The sequence below is a fragment of the Prionailurus viverrinus genome, chromosome C1 (genome assembly GCF_022837055.1).
Source record: "Prionailurus viverrinus isolate Anna chromosome C1, UM_Priviv_1.0, whole genome shotgun sequence".
Classification (NCBI taxonomy): Eukaryota; Metazoa; Chordata; class Mammalia; order Carnivora; family Felidae; genus Prionailurus; species Prionailurus viverrinus.
Window position 1 is genome coordinate 5975869 of NC_062568.1, and position 18763 is coordinate 5994631.

General features: G+C 43.6%; 2 protein-coding genes across 2 annotated transcripts; one reads left to right on the top strand and one right to left on the bottom strand.

The window, feature by feature from the left end:
* Nucleotides 1-6070: 6070 nt before the first annotated feature.
* On the bottom strand, nucleotides 6071-6406 carry LOC125173239 (small cysteine and glycine repeat-containing protein 7-like). Its single transcript, XM_047872143.1, has one exon. The coding sequence runs from the start codon at nucleotides 6404-6406 to the stop codon at nucleotides 6071-6073; it is 336 nt and encodes a 111-aa protein (XP_047728099.1).
* A 2209-nt stretch (nucleotides 6407-8615) lies between these two features.
* On the top strand, nucleotides 8616-8951 carry LOC125173246 (small cysteine and glycine repeat-containing protein 7-like). The gene has a single exon (XM_047872159.1). It carries the CDS (start codon nucleotides 8616-8618, stop codon nucleotides 8949-8951), a length of 336 nt encoding a protein of 111 aa, XP_047728115.1.
* Nucleotides 8952-18763: the final 9812 nt, after the last annotated feature.

Sequence of the window (18763 nt, forward strand, 5' to 3'; positions counted from 1 at the left end):
ATATCTCCAAAACAGTCTTTACAAAACAAGGATTAAAAAAAACATTATGGAGTCATACTTTGGGTTTTTGAAACTGGTCATGATATGGGAACACAAAGAGGTAGATGGCTAAACCTCCGATCTGATCTCAGAACAAGAGGCTGTGAGTCGTCTCGGGGGCGTTTGATCAAACCATTTATTTCCCTTATCTCAATGGACCTAAAGACATGAACAGACACTTTTCCAAAGAAGCCATCCAGATGGCTAACAGACACATGAAAAGATGCTCAACATCACTCATCATCAGGGAAATACAAATCAAAACCACAATGAGACACCACCTCACACCGGTCAGGATGGTTAGAATTAATAACTCAAGAAACAACAGATGTTGATGAGGATTTGGAGAAAGGGGAACCCTCATGCACTATTGGTGGGAATGCAAACTGGTGCAGCCACTCCGGAAAACGGTGTGGAGGTTCCTCAAAAATTTTAAAATAGAACTACCTTACAACCCAGCAATTTCACTACTCGGTATATATCCATGTATACAAAACTGCTGATTCAAGGGGGCACATGCACCCCAATGTTTATAGCAGCACTATCAACAATAGCCAAATTATGGAAAGAGTCCAAATTTCCAATGACTTATTTATGATCAATAAAGATGTGGGATAGATAGATATAGATATAGATACAGATATAGATACAGATACAGATACAGATACAGATATAGATATAGATATAGGTATAGGTGATATAGATATAGATACTATAGATATAGATATAGATATAGATAGGCATAGGTGATGTAGATATAGATAATATAGATATAGATATAGATATAGAATGAAATCTTGCCATTTGCAACAATATGGATAGAACTAGAGTGTGTTTTACTAAGTGAAATAAGTCAGTCAGAGAAAGGAAAGTATTATGTTATTTCACTCATATGGAATTCAAGAAACAAAACAGATGAACATAGGGGAAGGGAATGAAAAATAAAATATAAAGAGAGAGGAAGGTAAACCATAAGAGACTCTTAAATACAGAGAAAAAAGCCGATGGTTGCTGGAGGGGTGTTGGGGGGGGGGGATGGGCTAAAAGGGGGATGGGCATTAAGGAGGACACTTGTTGGGATGAACACTGGGTGTTATATGAGAGTGATGAATCACTAAATTCTACTCCTAAAATCATTATGACACTATATGTTAGCTAACTTTGATTTAAATCTTTAAAAAATGAATTGACAATCAATACTCAAAAGTCATCGGTAGTAAACATGGCCTTGAGAGATGGCAAAGAGGGATGGGAGAAGAACAATTCTAATATACGAAAAAGATGTCTACTTTGAAGAAGAAGAATCTACATGGATCCTCAAACCATAACATCTGAATCTCCACAAACAAGACAGGACTCTGAAAACCTACCTCTGTGGACAAGAGGAAAGGTCATGTATCACGGTGAGGTGAAGTTCTTCCCTTCCAACTTACCTGTCTCCCTTTGGCATTATGCACAACTCTGTGTTTGGAGGAATTATTGGGTCCATTTTTCACTCTTCATCAAAATAAGGTAGATGGAAGATGTGGAGAAATGTACATAAAGAAAGGTTTTTCAGGGGCACCTGGGTGGCTCAGTCAGTTAAGCATCTGACTTCAGCTCAGGTCATGATCTCACGGTTCGTGAGTTCAAACCCCACATCGGGCTCTGTGCAGACAGCTCAGAGCCTGGAGCCTGTTTCGGATTCTGTGTCTCCCTCTGTCTCTTGGTCCCTCCCCCACTCACACTCTGTCTCCCTCTGTCTCTCAAAAATAAATAAATGCTAACAAAAAAGAATTTTTTTTAAGAAAAAGAAAGGTTTTCCATAAAGTATGCATTTCTCCTGCAGGAGGAGAACCGCTCAGGGTGAGTCCATAGGAACCAATCAGAAAAGCTAAAGTCTGGGAAGCTCCAGCAAGGAAAAGTAACTACCAACTTTTTTTTGGCTCAAGAGCCAAAGGCTTTGGTTCGGTTATTTTCTTGCTTGCTTATTTATATTCCACTCATTTCACAAAGGACTTAAGATGGTTTACAAAAAGCGCACAGAAAGATAAAGGTCGAAAACGTGTTGGCAAGAGAACACTAGAGCTGGGTGAGTTACACTAAGAGGAAAGATTAATACAGAAATCCAGACATGACGCAATCCTGCTGGCCACTGGAGTGGACAGAAGAGTTGACTCTAAGCTTCTTTCCAACAAAAGTCAGGCCAAGAAAGCTATCACACCCATTCAACGCTTTATCCATAGTGTGCTAAGTGCACACACAAGATACAAAACATATTGTATTTCAAGAGGTAATTAAGGATAAATAAAGTCTTAAGGGTGGGGGTCTAATCCAATATGACAGGTGTTCCCCTTATTAGAAGAGAGACACCAGGGATGCATCCACCCAGAGAAAAGGCCATGTGAGGACCCAACAAGAAGATCCCCATCTTCAAGTCAAGGAGAAAGGCCTCAGGGGGGGAACCAAACTTCCCCAAACTCCAATCTTGGGATCTTGGATGGATGTCCAGTCTTTACAACTGTGAGAAAAAAAATTGCAGTTATTTAAGCCATCCAACCTGTGGTAGTTTACTATGGCAGCCTGAGGATCCACAATATAGAATGCCACTCTTAGCAAATGATACCCTTACAAGAAAGAAGTTAAAATGTGGTTGAGTATGTTTTACAACATTTCTTAGTAATTGACCCTTGAAAGGTATCTAATATAAAAGCTAAATATATAAAAACTAATATAAAAACTAAAACTCATAGATTTTTCTTTATCACAGGAGGGTTAGTTAAGTATCATCTGATTTTTGTTTCATTAGTCTAGCAAATATAGAAGATAAATCATTGCTTCAATCAGTTGAAAATATAAGAGAGATTTAGGCACCGGGCTAATTGTTTAGGCACCGTTACTTTGGGGTCTTCCCAAGGGGTAAAGACAGTTGAGAGAAAATCAATCACAGAATAAAACAAAAAGTCAGTAAGACTGTGTTTTAACTTCAGGCATCTTTATCAAACAGGTCATTTAACATCTAACAGCAAAGAGAACCAGAAGTCAGGTCCGAAGAAAAAATTAAGGTAGACCCCATCTTACCATGGAAAGATAAGTCAACCATCACTGTCTACCTGTTCGTCCTTCCCAGCACCCTCCTATCCTTCTCACTGATGCTCGCCTTCTTCCTCCCCAGGCAGCCAACACACAATTCCAGAACATCCCATATGCTAGTATATGCTGAAGATCCTTATGTCTTTGCATCAGCTGTCTTGAAATGACCAAAAGTCTTTCGGATGCTAACACTTTAACCTGTGCTAACCTGGATCATAGAAGCCACAGTGGGAAAGCAAACACAAGAGCGAAAGAGTCACGGTTGATCCAAAGATCAGGAAGGAACAGACAGAAGAACTTGGAAGCAAGCCTTTACAGAAACAACTATACTTCAGAACAGATCTTCACAAATCACTAGGTTTTACGAATGAATGAAGAAAATAATCGTGTGGTAAGTCGTAAAATCATAAAATCATAAATAATCATGTGGTAAGTCATGTGTGTATATATAGGTATGCAAATATTGTGTATAACATATATACCATATCTATAACCTGATGTGTATATAAGAACACAGGTATAACCCATGTAAATAACATATATAATAAAAACAATGATAAATATAAATAACATGTAAACCTATAAACACACAGGTTATATACATATATTATGATTAGTGTCTACTGATTCTAATCATATTATAAGCAAACTGCGTGCCAAGCCTTGTGATCCATACAAAGCGTGTTTTCAGTCGACAATCTGAACCCAAATTTTCCTCTTAGAAATGAATGCAAAACATCAAGATTAGATAAGTAGACCAAGAAGACAATTTTTTCAGGTCTGGATCTTTTTAGGTTAGCAAATCAAGCAGACCTGCCGCTTCTCAAAATACCCATGCCAAGGGAGTAGATTAAATACACAGTGAAGAGAATCAGGCCGATTTATAAGAGAATTTAATGTGTCATTTATTGGACGGCTTTTTTATGCTGTTATCAATTCCCTTTAACTCCACACCTTACAGAGTGAGACAAACAACCTTAACGGAAATGGTCAGTTCCTCACCTATTTGCCGACCATATTTAACATAAATTTAAAAACAGGCTGTCATGTACGGTATCCCAAATCTCTCAGAAAAGAACAGAAGTCACTATGCATTATTGTTACCTCATGGTATTATCCCAGGCAGCCACAGCAAAAGACCATAGACTCACTGGCTTGAACAACAAAGATTTATTTTCTCACGGTTCTGGAGGCTGGAAAGTCTGAGACCGGGGTGTGTGGGTGGGTTCTGGTGAGAGCTCTATTTTGGACTGCAAACGACTACCTTCTTGCTGTGCCCTCACGTGGCAGAGAGAGACAGAGAACGCTCGAGTCTCTTCCTCTTCTTGTAAGGGAACGAATCCCATCCTGAGGTCACACCCTCGGGACCTTGTCTGAACCTAATTACCTCCCAAAGATGCCACCTCCAAATACCATCACATTCGGAGCTCTGGCTTCAACACAGGGATGGGGGGGGCGCATAATTCAGTCCATAGCAACCACCACTGGAGTCTTGCCTATTTGGGGACTGTAGATGTGGTCCTCACTTGTCGGGTTTTGTATCATGCTCTCATCCCCCACAAATACACTTGCTGTTCCCATTCTGCCATTGTATTAGGTCCTCATGGTTTTCCCCAATATCGCTGAGGTAGCTTCAGTTCTCTCTACCAACCAGTTAACTCTATGTTGCAAACATCCCCTCCCAAAAGCCACCAACCTGTAGCATTTGTGGCACACCCGAGCTCCACCAGCAACATCCGTGAGCTTTCAGCAAGTTACTTAACCTCTCTTGGCTGTTTCCCTTCTGTGCAATGGACATAATAACAGGGCGTCCTTCAAAACCCGTAAGTTCTTAGAAGAATTCCTGGCTTGTAAGGGCAGTGTGAATGTTAGTCTTGTCATTGGTTATTTCCAAATACAGTCACATGCTCTGTACTTGGGACACACTCAACAGTTTACTAGTTCCCATATATGTCTTCGACTTTCCAATCCTTCCTTTTTTTTTTTTTTTTTTTTTTGCCTTCTGCTTGAAATATCTGTCCCTAATCACTTCCACCTGTCAAAACCTCACTAATTCTTTAAAACACGCCCCCAAATGGCATCTCGAAGCTTTTCTGGTCCTTTACAGTCATTCCCCATCCAACCCTCTGGACCCTCTCCTGCCACAACACACTACATCATGGCCTCTTGACTTGTTTATTATTCTGCCTTGTGTTGGTGGTTATTTGTGTATGACTAGATTGTCATCGGATAAGGGCATAATTATTTTTGTGCCCTTGATGGCCCCAGTCCATGGAGGAACATAATCAATGTTAGCTCAACGAAAATAACCCCAAGGATAAAACAAGATAAAGCAATAACAACTGGTCAGAGTTTGTTTTCGCCTTTTATTAAGTGATTTTTAGGCAAACATCTAGAAAGCTTCTATGGCCACAGAAAGAACACACCATTTATAGTAAATACAAAAAGGCTCAAAGTCTAGATAGAAAAATAGTGCAAAGAAGAAAGCCAAGTAGAAGTCACGATTGCTGAGCTCAATCATCAAGGTGTTCTCCATCCTTTTTCTTGGATGACATTGTAGAAAATGTCCACGTGACTGTCTTTTTAAGTTTATTTATTATTTATTCTGAGAGAGAGAGAGAGAGAGAGAGAGAGAGAGAGAGAGAGAATGAATCCCAACCAAACTCCACACCGTCAGTACAGCGCCTGATGCCGGGCTTGAACTCACAAAACTGTGAGATCATGACCTGAGCTGAAGTCAGACTGAGCCATCCAGGTGACCCCTCCATTTGGCTATTTTTAAAACGGCAAAAGCTACCTCAACTCAGAGCATGAGAGCCGAGGGGGAAAGTACAAGAAAGTCCAGGATGCAGGGAGACAGCAGGAGCAGGCAGGTGGGATGGAGAGAAGCCTTAGCCAAGGGGACCAGCAGACGCCCCTCCCCCCGCCCCCCAGCACCTGCACCCCGCCCACCGCCCGCCTAGCTGCAGCACTGCTTCTTGCAACAGCACGTCTGCTGACAACAGCACTTCTGCTGGCAGCAGCCCTTCCCGCAGCCACACGAGCCGCAGCCACACGAGCGGCGGCAGCAGCAGACCACGGGGACGCTGCAGCAGCCCCCGCAGCAGCCGCAGCAGCAGGGACAGCAGCTGGAGCAGCAGCCCACCCGGTAGCACCGGCAGGTGGTGCAGCTGCCGCAGCCGCCGCCGCAGCCACCGCAGCCACCGCCGCAGCCACCGCAGCCACTACTGCAGCCGCCACAGCCGCCGCCGCAGCCGCCGCAGCCACCGCAACTTCCACAGCCACAGCACCCCATGGTGTCGGTAGAGAGGTCTCGGGAGAGGGGAGGAGGGAGACTCGGGAGGTGAGGGAGGTCTGGTGCCGCCTCCTGCTGGGGGAGGGGCTTATATATCAATACCCCCCCTTATTTTTAGCCCAGTTTCCATGGAAGGACCTCACAAGACCTTTTCTTTACTTCCTTCCTGAGGTCCCTGGCCACATAACACTGCTATTTTTAGCACAGCAGCCTCCTTAGTAAACTTTGAGTTTTCTGTTATGAATGAAATAGCTGTGTGTTGCCTCTTGAGGCCACAACTAGAAAAATGATAGCCACGCTGTAGGAAAGAAGTCGTTCCAGGCCCCCGACCATGATGCCTGCATGACAGACAGGAGCCATCGGAGATCTTTCTGGAGGCTCCCTGCACACAGCAGGGCTTCTCCGGGATGCCCAGCCACCAAAATGGAGGGCGGGAACGGTCCTCACATCCTCCTGGTTGATGAGAAGCAGATCATGGGAGGGCATTTTAAGTAAGCTTATAAAAGAGGTGTCACTTATAAATCCAGGGACACCAACATTCTGGGGGAAGTGCAGGCCTGCCAAAGGCAAAGCCGGGCTGTGTCTGATCCAGAAGCCACAGCATAAGCCCCAAGACAGACCGTGGCGGTTTCCTCCTCTGTGCCCCCTCTGGAGTGGCTGGACTAGCCCGGCAGGCCTCAGTCCTCAAGTCAGTCCAGCAAGAACATGCCTCTGTGGATGCCTCATCACATCCACAGGCTCCCTGGAATCAGAGAATGAGCCAGACAGAGACCAGTCATTTCAAATCAACATTCCCAGGCCCCGGTGGGTCTGAAACACGGGACTGAACCCAGGTCCTCAACAGGAGAGAGGTGCAAGAGAAAGCCAGCCACCCGATGAAACCTTTCTTATTTTTGTTTGCTCAATTTTTGTAGTTGTTTTATTTTTTTTATTTTTTTTTTTAATGTTTAGTTTTTAGAGAGAGAGAGACAGGAGGGGCACAGAGAAAGAGAGACAAAGTGTGAGCAAGGGAGGGGCAGAGAGAGGGAGACACAGAATTTGAAACAGGCTCCAGGCTCTGAGCTGCCAGCACAGAGCCCAATTCGGGGCTCGAACTCACAGACCCCAAGATCGTGACCTGAGCCGAAGTAGGATGCTTAACCGGCTGAGCCACCCAGGTGCCCCTAATTGTTTTATTTATTTTTGAGAAAGAGAGAGAGAGAGAGCAGGGGAGGGACAGAGGGAGAGAGAAGGATCTGAAGGGGACTCTGTGCTGACAGCAGAGAGCCTGAGGTGGGGCTCCAACTCACAAACCATGAGATCATGACCTGAGCAGAAGTCCTAGGCTTAACCGACTGAGCCACCCAGGCGCCCCTGTTTTCTCAATTATTTAACAGACAAACTACAGTAGAAATTTCTCTTGACAGATGATTTAGGAGTAGGCTGTGCACAATTCTGTCTTTAGCATCTGACGTTAGACAAGTTAAAAAGAAATGTGTTAATGACCAAGCAATTCTTGCAAACAAAAACAAACAAAAAATCTCAGGGAGCTGGGAAAAGCATATCCGTGTTTTCAGGTGAGATAGAATGCATTTACGGACACTTACTTTTTCTCTTTTCACTCTGGTTTTCACTTATTCTTTCAAAAGATTTTGTTTTGTTTTGTTTTGTTTTGTTTGCAACGGGGGGGGGGGGTGTCATGAATCCCAGTAGAGAGAAAAATAATGTTTTGTTGTTGTTGTTTTTAACCCAGATAACCAAGAAGTATATACAGAAACACAGGACTTTTATTTGGCTCTTGACTCAGACTCCGGTGTTAAAAAAAAAAAAAAAAAGATTGCTCCTAAATATTTCAGGCATTTATTTACCTCAACAGCTATCTATTAAATAGTTACAATGGGCCAGGAACTGGAGTAGGCCCTGGGGCAAAAAATATATATGCATTTATGTTTTCAAGGGCTCACACCTCTTGGACGTGTGTTCTAATCCAAATATAGGTTTCAGAGACAAGTCAAAGTTAAAATTAGCAAGGTGAACTGGCCAAGACTCTAATAAGGAAGGCTGTGAGAGGCCTCATGAGGTGTTTACGAGGAAGAGGGGTGAACAATAAGGCAGGGGCTTAGCTTGTGGTGTTGGTATATAAACCCCCCTCCAGCAGGAGGCGGCACCAGACCTCCCTCACCTCCTGAGTCTCCCTCCTCCCCTCTCCTGAATCCTCTCTGCCGACACCATGGGGTGCTGTGGCTGTGGAAGTTGCGGTGGCTGTGGCGGCTGCGGTGGCTGCGGTAGTGGCTGCGGTGGCTGCGGTGGTGGCTGCGGCGGCTGCGGCGGCGGCTGCGGCGGCGGCTGCGGCAGCTGCACCACCTGCAGGTGCTACCGGGTGGGCTGCTGCTCCAGCTGCTGTCCCTGCTGCTGCGGCTGCTGCGGGGGCTGCTGCAGCGTCCCCGTGGTCTGCTGCTGCCGCCGCTCGTGTGGCTGCGGCTCGTGTGGCTGCGGGAAGGGCTGCTGCCAGCAGAAGTGCTGTTGTCAGCAGACGTGCTGTTGCAAGAAGCAGTGCTGCAGCTAGGCGGGCGGTGGGCGGGGTGCAGGTGCTGCGGGGCGGGGGGAGGGGCGTCTGCTGGTCCCCTTGGCTAAGGCTTCCCTCCATCCCACCTGCCTGCTCCCCTGTCTCCTTGTCACCTGAACTCCCTGGGATTTTTCTCTTCGGTTAAGTATCTCATACTCTGAGATGTCCGTGAGGCTTCACCCTTGGAGAGCAAGAGCCAGACCCTCCCGGACAAGGCCGTCCGGTGGGGAAAGACAGAGAACATCTTGATCATTCCTCTGCATAGCTCTGGCGGTTTGGCTGACCCCGGAGGGGCAGTCCTGGCACCGACCCCCAGGCAGGAGCCGTGGGGGGCAGACTCCGCCACGCGGTCCCTGTCTGCAGCTCCCCGGCTACCTGCCCTGCTGCGTGAGCTTGATCGCTTTGGGCTCTGTGTTGGGACCTTGCCTGTGCGTCTTCTCTTTTTGCTTCAGGTGGCTCAAGACTTCACACCTCAGAAGTGTCTAAACCCGAAGGAATAATTAAACTAAAAGATGTGAGCCCCTGCCAGCCCGGAAGAGCAGCCTGCAGCCGCCCTGAGCTCAGACCAGTGAGACCATTTTATTCCGTGTTCCTTGCCTTCCCCCGTCAATGTCTGCCTTTGCCGTGTCTAAGTGCGATGGATTCCCCATTTCTCAGTTGCCGCTTTGTATTTCTGCTTATTACACAGCAACCTTCTAAATGTCTAATAAACTCTACTAGGTTGTCCTTAACATGTTGACTCACAAAAGCCTCTTATTTGGTGGTTACCTCTCTGGGAGGATGAACAGGCCGTATTGAGCAGGGAGAAAAGAGCGCCCCCAGCGCCCCACCCCCCCGCCCGGTTGCCTGCATTTATTGTGAACACCAATTATGCCTGTAATGGAAGGCCTACATTAATCAAAACTAGATCCTTCAATATTCTATCAGTCTCACATCTATATTGTAGCTTGTAATATGTTCGTGTTTTTCAAGAAGGTCTTAAGTAGACTGACAATAATAGCTAAGCACACACAAGGCTCCATAGAATCCACCCTGGGCGCTAGAATTTCTGTCATTGCCATCCATGCATATTCCTTCCAAGGTGAAATAACTTCACGAACATATAGATTTCATACGCAGTTGGAATTTGACGTGGGAATGGTGTCTTTTCCACAGCTGGATTTCCTCAACTGAATGAAAAATTCTAGTTCAGTTACAAAAGATTAATTCCACGGATTTATAGCGAAGTCAAGGTCTGCCTACAACCTCAGTAATCCCTTACAAGAGAACGTGATACCACTCCTCAATTTAGAACTTTATTTTCACATTAAATGTACACAAATCAGCCTTTTGAGCTTTGCAGCTTTGAGGTAAAGGCTGTCACCCCATTTGCAGAAAGGATTTTCCGTAGAGGATATCACACACACACACACACACACACACACACACGCACACACACACACACCCCCCACCACCACGTTTCCATTAAATAAGCATGGATAGGGATAACTAGGAAGTTTATCCTGCAAAAATCTCTTGAACACTTTTTGTCTAGTCTTCACCAGCTATTTTCGCAAACGAGTAGCAGCCTGTCGGCATGGGCATGGAAAAGATGTCCTTTTTCTCCAATATTGATGAGAGTTCTAAATGGCACTATTTCTCAGGGCAGCAATCTAACAATCTGCACGTTTTTTTTAAAGTGCATGCCTTTGAACTCAGAAATCTCACATCTTGGGCAAAAACGTATTATTGGTAAGTCTATTCGTTGCAGCATAAAGACTAGGAAAAAACTAAATGTCTGCTATCGAGGTCACATTAAATGTTGTCTCTCTACATCAGAATACTGCGCAGCAGTCAAAAAAAGAGCGAGATCCAAATAATAAAAATAAATAAATAAAAAGGGGCACCTGGGTGATTCAGTCGGTTAAGCATCCAACTCTTGATTTTGGCTCAGGTCATGATCTCACGGTTCATGACATCAAGACCCGCGTTGGGCCCTGCGCTGACAGCATGGAGCCTGCTTGGGATTCTCTCCCTCTCTCTCTGCCTCTCCCCCATCCACTCCCTCTCCTTCCCTCTCCCTCTCTCTCTCAAAAATAAAATTTAAAAAAAATTTTAAAAAAAGAGTGAGATCCCTGTGAACTTAGAAGGGAATATCTGAAAGCTCAACAAGATCATTTGTGTAAATAGACACCTACCCCCAAAATTATAACACGCAGTCAAGCAAAAGGTATTATCAGCAAGTGTGCATGAGTGGGGTGCCCATGGGGGTACAAAAGAGTTTAGGAAGAAAGACCTAACTGATGGAAATCCCACAGGCTTGTAGATGGCAAAGGCACCACCAAGCACTATAGTGTTCCTGTGACATCACCCCCGAGAAGTATTAAAGCCCCGGGGAGCGTTCATAGTCAGGGAGAGCAGTGCTCTGAATTCTTGTGCTTCTGCAGACTCACTGTGTCTCTTCAAGTACACACAGCAGCTCTGGACCTGAGGCTGAGGGAGTCCAGGCAAAATAGTGGCCATGACTGTGACAGTGACTGCCTTCATTGCTGTGCAAGGTGCAGGTGTCTGACCTCAAATTGGCCAGAGTGTTCAATGTCTCGGGTTGGGCTGAGAGTAAAGCCATTTGGGAAAAAATCAGGGAATTCCTTAGAGTCAAGTTATGGGTTTCATTAAATAATTCATCCAAAGCTTGTTCTCTGCAGGTTTTCGAGTTCCTGGAGGTCCTTCTTTAGTCGGAGAATTAGACCTACACTGTCCTTCAGATTTCTAAGGAAACACACCCAAATGAGAGGAACTTGTTCCCAAACACACTCACGACAGAGGTGAAGATCGTTCCATTCTTCACTGGTTAAGAGCACTTTGCCAAATTTGTGAGGAAGTGCCACATAAAGGCATGAATTGCTGCCCTAACTTATGAGTCCCCCTGCTGTGACTTCAGATCATGGAAACTGATGTGAAACATTCAGAGAGAAAAATGAAGAAAATAGAGTGGTAATTCTCCCCTTCTTTTAAAAATATTTTTTATTTGGGGCGCCTGGGTGGCTCAGTTAGGCGTCTGAGTTCGGCTCAGGTCATGATCTCGAGGTCCGTGAGTTCGAGCCCCACATCAGCTCTGTGCTGACAGCTCAAAGCCTGGAGCCTACTTCGGATTCTGTGTCTCCCCCTCTCTCTGACCCTCCCCCTTTCATGCTCTGTCTCTCTCTGTCTCAAAAATAAATAAAGGTTAAAAAAAATTTTTTAATATTTTCTATGAATTCAAAATAATGTGAATTCATTATAAACAATTTCAAAACACAGAAAATTACAAGGGCGAAAGTTAACATTGCTTATAATAACCACTTTTACCATTTTGTTATATTTCCTTCCATTGTTTTCCTATTCTTTTTGTTTTTCCCAATATTTTTATTTTGGAGAATTACAAACCTACAGGAAATTGTGAAAATATTGCAAGATCCTATACACCACTCACTGAAGTTCACCCATGGTTAACATTTTGCCAGTCTTAGCTTTATCTGTCCCTCTCATTTGAGAGTAAGTTGCAAATATGAAACTTCACCCTTAAAAATATTGGCATGCATTGGCCAAAAGGGATATTCTCCTACAAAACAATGACACGATTTTCACACTTAAGAAACATAATAGTGATACATGCTACTATGTAATATACAATCTTCAATTTCTCCATCCCAAGGATGCTTTGTAATTTATGTATTCACTTTATTTATTTATTTATTTATTTATTTATTTGAGGGGGTGAAAGCATGGCAGGGGAGGGGCAGAGAGAAAGGAACAGAATCATGAGCAGGCTTCAAGCCTAGCATGGAGCCTGACTCGAGGCTCGATCTCATGATACAAGATCATGACCTGACCCGAAATCAAGAGTTGGATACTCAACCAGCTGAGCTACCCAGGCATGCCTTTATTGACATTTTTAATAATTTTTCAACCTGGGTCCAATCAAAGATGTATCTTACGTAATTTAAGTTGGCCTCCAACATTTTATTTTTCTCCTGGCAAAGTTGTTTTTGCAAAATCACCTTTAAAATGAATTTGTGTGTTTGTTCCCTCGTGATCAAATTCAAGTTAAGCATATTTGCAGAAGTACTACACAGGTGATTTTTTTTTTTTTCCTCAGAACTTGGCGTTGAGAAGTATGCAATGTCAGTTTACCCCGACTGGTAATGTGATCGACTAATTAGTATTATGCCCACCAGTTTCGTCCACTGTTAACCTACTCTTTCCCTTTTAATAACCACGGTGCTATCTTCTGTGTATTTATATGACAAAATGAAGATTATTACAAAATATAGACTTTATTCTGATTTTTAATGTAGTATTTAATTATATATATTTATCCTTATATTAAGTATTTGCTGGGGCACCTGGACAGCATTTAAACATTTAAATGTCTGCCAACAATTCAAAATAAACAAAGTCTCCATTTTTTTTAAGCTGGGAAACTGTATGTGCTCATCTGACAGACAAAAGATAAATATCTTCATATGTAAACAGTTCTTACAAACCCATATGGAAAAAAATGTACAAAGGGCAAATCAGTATTTAAAAAAAAAAAAACATAAACCAAGTCTCCTTGAAAACTGGGTTGTTCCTGGTTTGGGTCATAAAATAGACAAGATGAGCCCCAGCCCTCTTGTCATTCTAAAAACTAGGAAGCTACAAAACGTAACGGAGTCGTATTGAGAAGACAATCTGAACATCAGAAACAACAATAGCTGCAAAGTACAGAGACACATTAAATATTTTTAAATACATGAGTTCATAGTAATACCAAAAAGAAATAAAAAACCTCATTAGTCATCTTTGGAAGAGGCCAGAAAATTAGCACATTATTTTGAAACTCGTTTTTAAAAATGGTGGGAGGGAGAATCAGACAATTGTTCTGCCTTTTTTAAAATAAAACGTACCTCAGAGTAGCCAAAGAGGAGAGAAGAGGACATTTCTCTCTGCAGATGGAGTCCAGGTAATACAGAGGAAGGAAAATCCAGCCCTAATGAATTCATGGATGTAGGTAGTGACTAATCATGGATCCCAACGTCACACAAGTGAGACAAATAGATGCCTCTTGATGGAAGAACACAACACCGCCTATGAAGCAGGCTTGTCCAAAACTAGACACTGAATCGTGGCAGGTGCATCTGACTACTGGAAATCCAGGGTGTTAAATGATTCCACGGGGGTGCAGTCTTCCAACTCCAAAACTCAGTCGCCCAAAATTAATGCTACACTGAAGACAAGTGGCAAGAAGGTGGACAGGGCTTCAAGGGGAGCTGCAGGCTAGAATAGACACTATAGGGGCACCTGGGAGACTCAGTTGGTTAAGTGTCTGACTTTGGCTCAGGTCAGGATCTCACGGTTCGTGAGTTTGAGCACCCCCCCCCCCCCACCGCCCCACGTCGGGCTCTGTGCTGACAGCTCAGAGACTGGAGCTTGTTTCAGATTCTGTGTCTCCCTCTCTCTCTCTCTGTCCCTCCCGTACTTGTGCTCTGTCTCGGTCTCTCTCTCTCTCTCAAATATAAATAAACATTAAAAAAAGAAAAAAAAAAGAAAGAAAGAATAGATTGTACGGGCCCTTCAGTCAGTTGCAGGGATACGTGAGTCTTATCAGAACCCTAATTAGATAACTGTTTTTAGAGTAAGATATGTGTGAAAATTTGAGCATGGCTACTTACTAGAAGTTAATTAAAAATTACTCTTAATTGTTAAGCATAACAATGGTATTGCAGTTATACTTTAATTCTTACAAATTGGCTTCAAAATAATTGGCTCAGAACACATCGTTGAAGCTGGATACGTGGGAGCTCATTATATATATTTGCATCCATAATATAAAACACATTTTTTCTTACAATGAACTTCACTAATAATCAAGAAAAACACGAATTTTTCTCATCTGTTATATTAACAAAGTATTGTTTTAATCATGTCTAGTGCTGGCTGCACAGTTTAAGGAAAGCATCACGCACAGTGGATGGGAACAACTGATGAACATTTTATAGAGAGCGATTTTGTAACTTTCATCAGCAAAACGGGGATAACGTTTGATCTAGAAAATTCCACCTTTAAGAAGTTGCTCCAAGGAAATATCAGAAGAGAGAAAGGATGCAATGCACAGCTAACATTTAATAAGCTCTTACTTTTTTGTGCTGGGCACTGATTCCTTTAATCCGCAGAATAACCATTTTGGTTAGGTTTATTATTATTATTATTATTATTATCATCATTTTAGAAATCAGGAGACCAAAAAGGTGAAGTCACTGCAGAACTAGTAACTTTAGAAAGGGGATTTGAACCCTGGGATTTGAACCAATGCCTGGGTGGGTTATGTTGGACATTCATTACAGCATCGCTTATAATAGTAAAATATTAGAAACCATCTACAAGTTGAAAACTGGATTCTTGATCTTCCTACCAGTACCCGCCCCCCCGCCCCATCACCAAAAAAAAAATGCTTTTCTCACAGATACACCCTTCCCGGTTAATCCTCTCCAGCATGACTTCATCCTTCCTGTGACCCAGGCCAAAGAGACATTGGCACCCCTTGACTCCCATCTTGTTCGCATGTCCTGCGTTAGATTGATCAACAAAATGGGTGGCATCATCGGAATCCAACCCACTCACCACCTGCTCCCTTCCCCCAAAGGTCTGGGCCCCATCGCCACCCCCAGCAAGAGTTCCTCAGACTCAGGATAGAGCTTCCCCCATCCAGCCTCTCCCCATAGTCAGCTCTCAAGGTACAGTTTACAGTAATCCTTCTGCAGTGAAAAGGCAGTTGATCTCATCTCTAACTCGCACCCTCCCCAGGTTGCCCAGGACACTCAGCGGCGAGGCTGACGTTTGCAGTGACCGAAACTAACATGGGGAGCTACAATCTCCTCATCACCTTGCTGAACTCTTGCTCCCAGCACCCTCCTCTGTTACAGTCCCACAGTCCACAATGCTCTTGACCTTACCACTGGATGGTTCACTCCTTGTCTGTGCTCAAATGTCACCCATACTCTCCATGAGTCCTATTTGAATCACTCAATTTAAAATTGAAATCCTGGGACACCTGGGTGGCTCAGTCAGCTGAGTGTCTAACTCTTGATGTTGGGTCAGGTGGTGATGGGTATGGGATCGAGCCCCTAGTCAGGCTCCTCGCTGGGCATGGAACCTGCTTTAGATTCTCTCTCTCCTCTCTGTCCCTCCCCCATTCTCCTTCTCCCTCTTTTTCTCTTTCTCAAAATAAATAAATAAACTTTTAAAAATATATATTTTAAAAATAAAATGGATGCAAAAAAATAAACTTTTAAAAATAAACTTTTAAAAATATATATAAAAAAATAAAATCGAAATCCTACTCACCCTCCCTGCAATCCAAATCTCTCCTATACTGCTCTTTTTCCCCCCGTGATACTATATTTTAATACAGTACTTTATTTTTTTAAGGCCTTTCAAAGCCCAGAAAACAATGAGCCATAATCTCTGATTCATAATACACTCTAAGCATAGTCTTCTTTATTTAATTTGCTAATTATTTTAGTAATATAACGGGACAAAGCCTTGACATCCTAGTCTAACTAAAAGTCGCCATCCCAACCCTTCTAAAACTAAAACTAACCCATCCTAACTAAAAGGTCACCATCCCAACCCTTCTAAAACTAAAACTAACCCATCCTAACTAAAAGGTCACCATCCCAACCCTTCTAAAACTAAAACTAACCCATCCTAACTAAAAGGTCACCATCCCAACCCTTCTTTCTGCACCCCTGCACCCAAAGTAGTCATAACTCTAAAGTCTGTGCTATTTCTTTGCTTTTCTTTGGACCTGGATTTCTTACATCTATATGCATTCTTTTATGTCAACATACTAAGATTCATTTGTTCATCTACTCTCTGGATGATGGAAATTTCCATTGTTTCCAGGGTTTTCTTTTTTTTTTTTTTAATTTTATTTGAGAGAGAGAGCATGCATGAGAGGGGCAGAGGGGCAGAAGGAGAGAGAGTAAACCTTGTGGAAATAAATGAAGACCAAAGAGAACAAAGGTTATTTATGTATTCAGAGCTCACTAAGGCAAAGGGGTCGGCCACTGTCTCTTGCGTTTGGGCAGAGGCTTGAATGTGGGAGAGATTTATAGTGGAAAAGGAGAGGTCTCAGGTGTGCCCTGCTGGGACCCTGTGACCTGGGGAAGATGGACACAGACTAGAAGCAGGGCACCCGATGTTACTGGTTGTGGGGCGGGGGGGGGGGGGGGGTGCATACGTGGCTCTCCATGGTTAGTCCTAAGCTGGAAGCGGGGATGAAAATTTGGGAAGCTGGCAGCTACTGGTCAGGTCCTGACCGTTTGGGGTAGATTACAGGAGTTATCATATGGCTTCCTGGATTGTTTGCTGTAGATGGTGGTCAGACTATATAAGTCTGACTCATGGGTAATACATTGGCTGCCTCAGCAGCTTCCTTAGATCAAGGTTGGTTTCCTGGCTGGTTGCTGCCCATTATGAGTGAGAGTTTTGTTTTATATCTGGTTTGGCCATTGGCCATTTGTACGTGTAGTCTTTAACCTCTAACATATCAGATAATGTACGTATTCATTAAGGATATAGTCCCACTCCCACAACGAGCATAATAGTTCTAGGACAATAAGGATTTTTATCTGCTTTGTTCATTGAAGTACTCTCGGTCCCTAGAACAGTGTCTAGCTGCTTAGGTCATGGGTTCAAGCCCCACATCAGGCTCTGCATGGTCAGTGTGGAGCCTGCTCAGGATTCTCTTTCTCTCCCATTCTCTCAGCCCCTCCCATGTTCATGCTCTCTTTCTCTCTCAAAATTAATAAATAAACTTTAAAAGAAAAAAAGAAAAAACTATAAAAAAAAAACAGACTTGGGCCAGGCAAGAAGTGCCCATTTCTTTTTTTTTTTATGTTTATTTTTATTTATTATGAGAGAGAGATAGGGAGCAAGCAGGAGGTGGTGGGCAGAGAGAAAGGGAGAGAGACAGAATCCCAAGTAGGCTCCACACTGTCAGCACAGGGCCCGATGCAGGGCTTGAACTTACTAACGTGCCATCACAACCTGAGCCAAGGTCAAGAGTCAGATGCTTAACTGATTGAGCCATCCAACTGCCCTAAGAAGTGCCGATTTCTGCTTGAGTCTTTTTTTTTTAATTTTTTTAATGTTTATTTTTATTTTTGAGAGACAGACAGAGAGAGAGACAGACAGAGTATGAGCAGGGGAGGGGCAGAGAGAGAGAGACTGAGACAGAATCCAAAGCAGGCTCCAGGCTCTGAGCTGTCAGCACAGAGCCCGACGTGGGGCTCAAACCCACAAACAGTGAGATCATGACCTGAGCTAAAGTCAGACGCTTAACCAACTGAACCACCCAGGCGCCCCTCAAGGCATATTTGAAAGCTACTGACACGACCCATATTGCACGTTCCATATGGTCTGATAGAGAATGTGCAATATGCTGGCTGTACTCCCAGCCTTATTCCTGTTCTAAATCACAGACCAAATAATGGCACAAAATAGTCCACTATAGAACCTCTTAGCAAGGAACATCATACGTGTCAGGAGCTGAATGTGACTTCATTATTGAGAAATAATTTTTTTCACCAAGTCTCAGGCAACTATATCACTTTGAAAAACTACATGAGAAAATACTTTGGAAAGATATAACAGTGTGGTAGGGGTTCTTAACCTCGGCACTGCCGATATTTTCAGCCAGACAGCTCCTAGTTGTGGGGGGATGTCCTATGCATTGGCCTCTGGGCCTCAACTAGCTGGTTGTGACAACCTCTCTCCCAGCTATGACAACCCAGCTGTCTCCAGACATT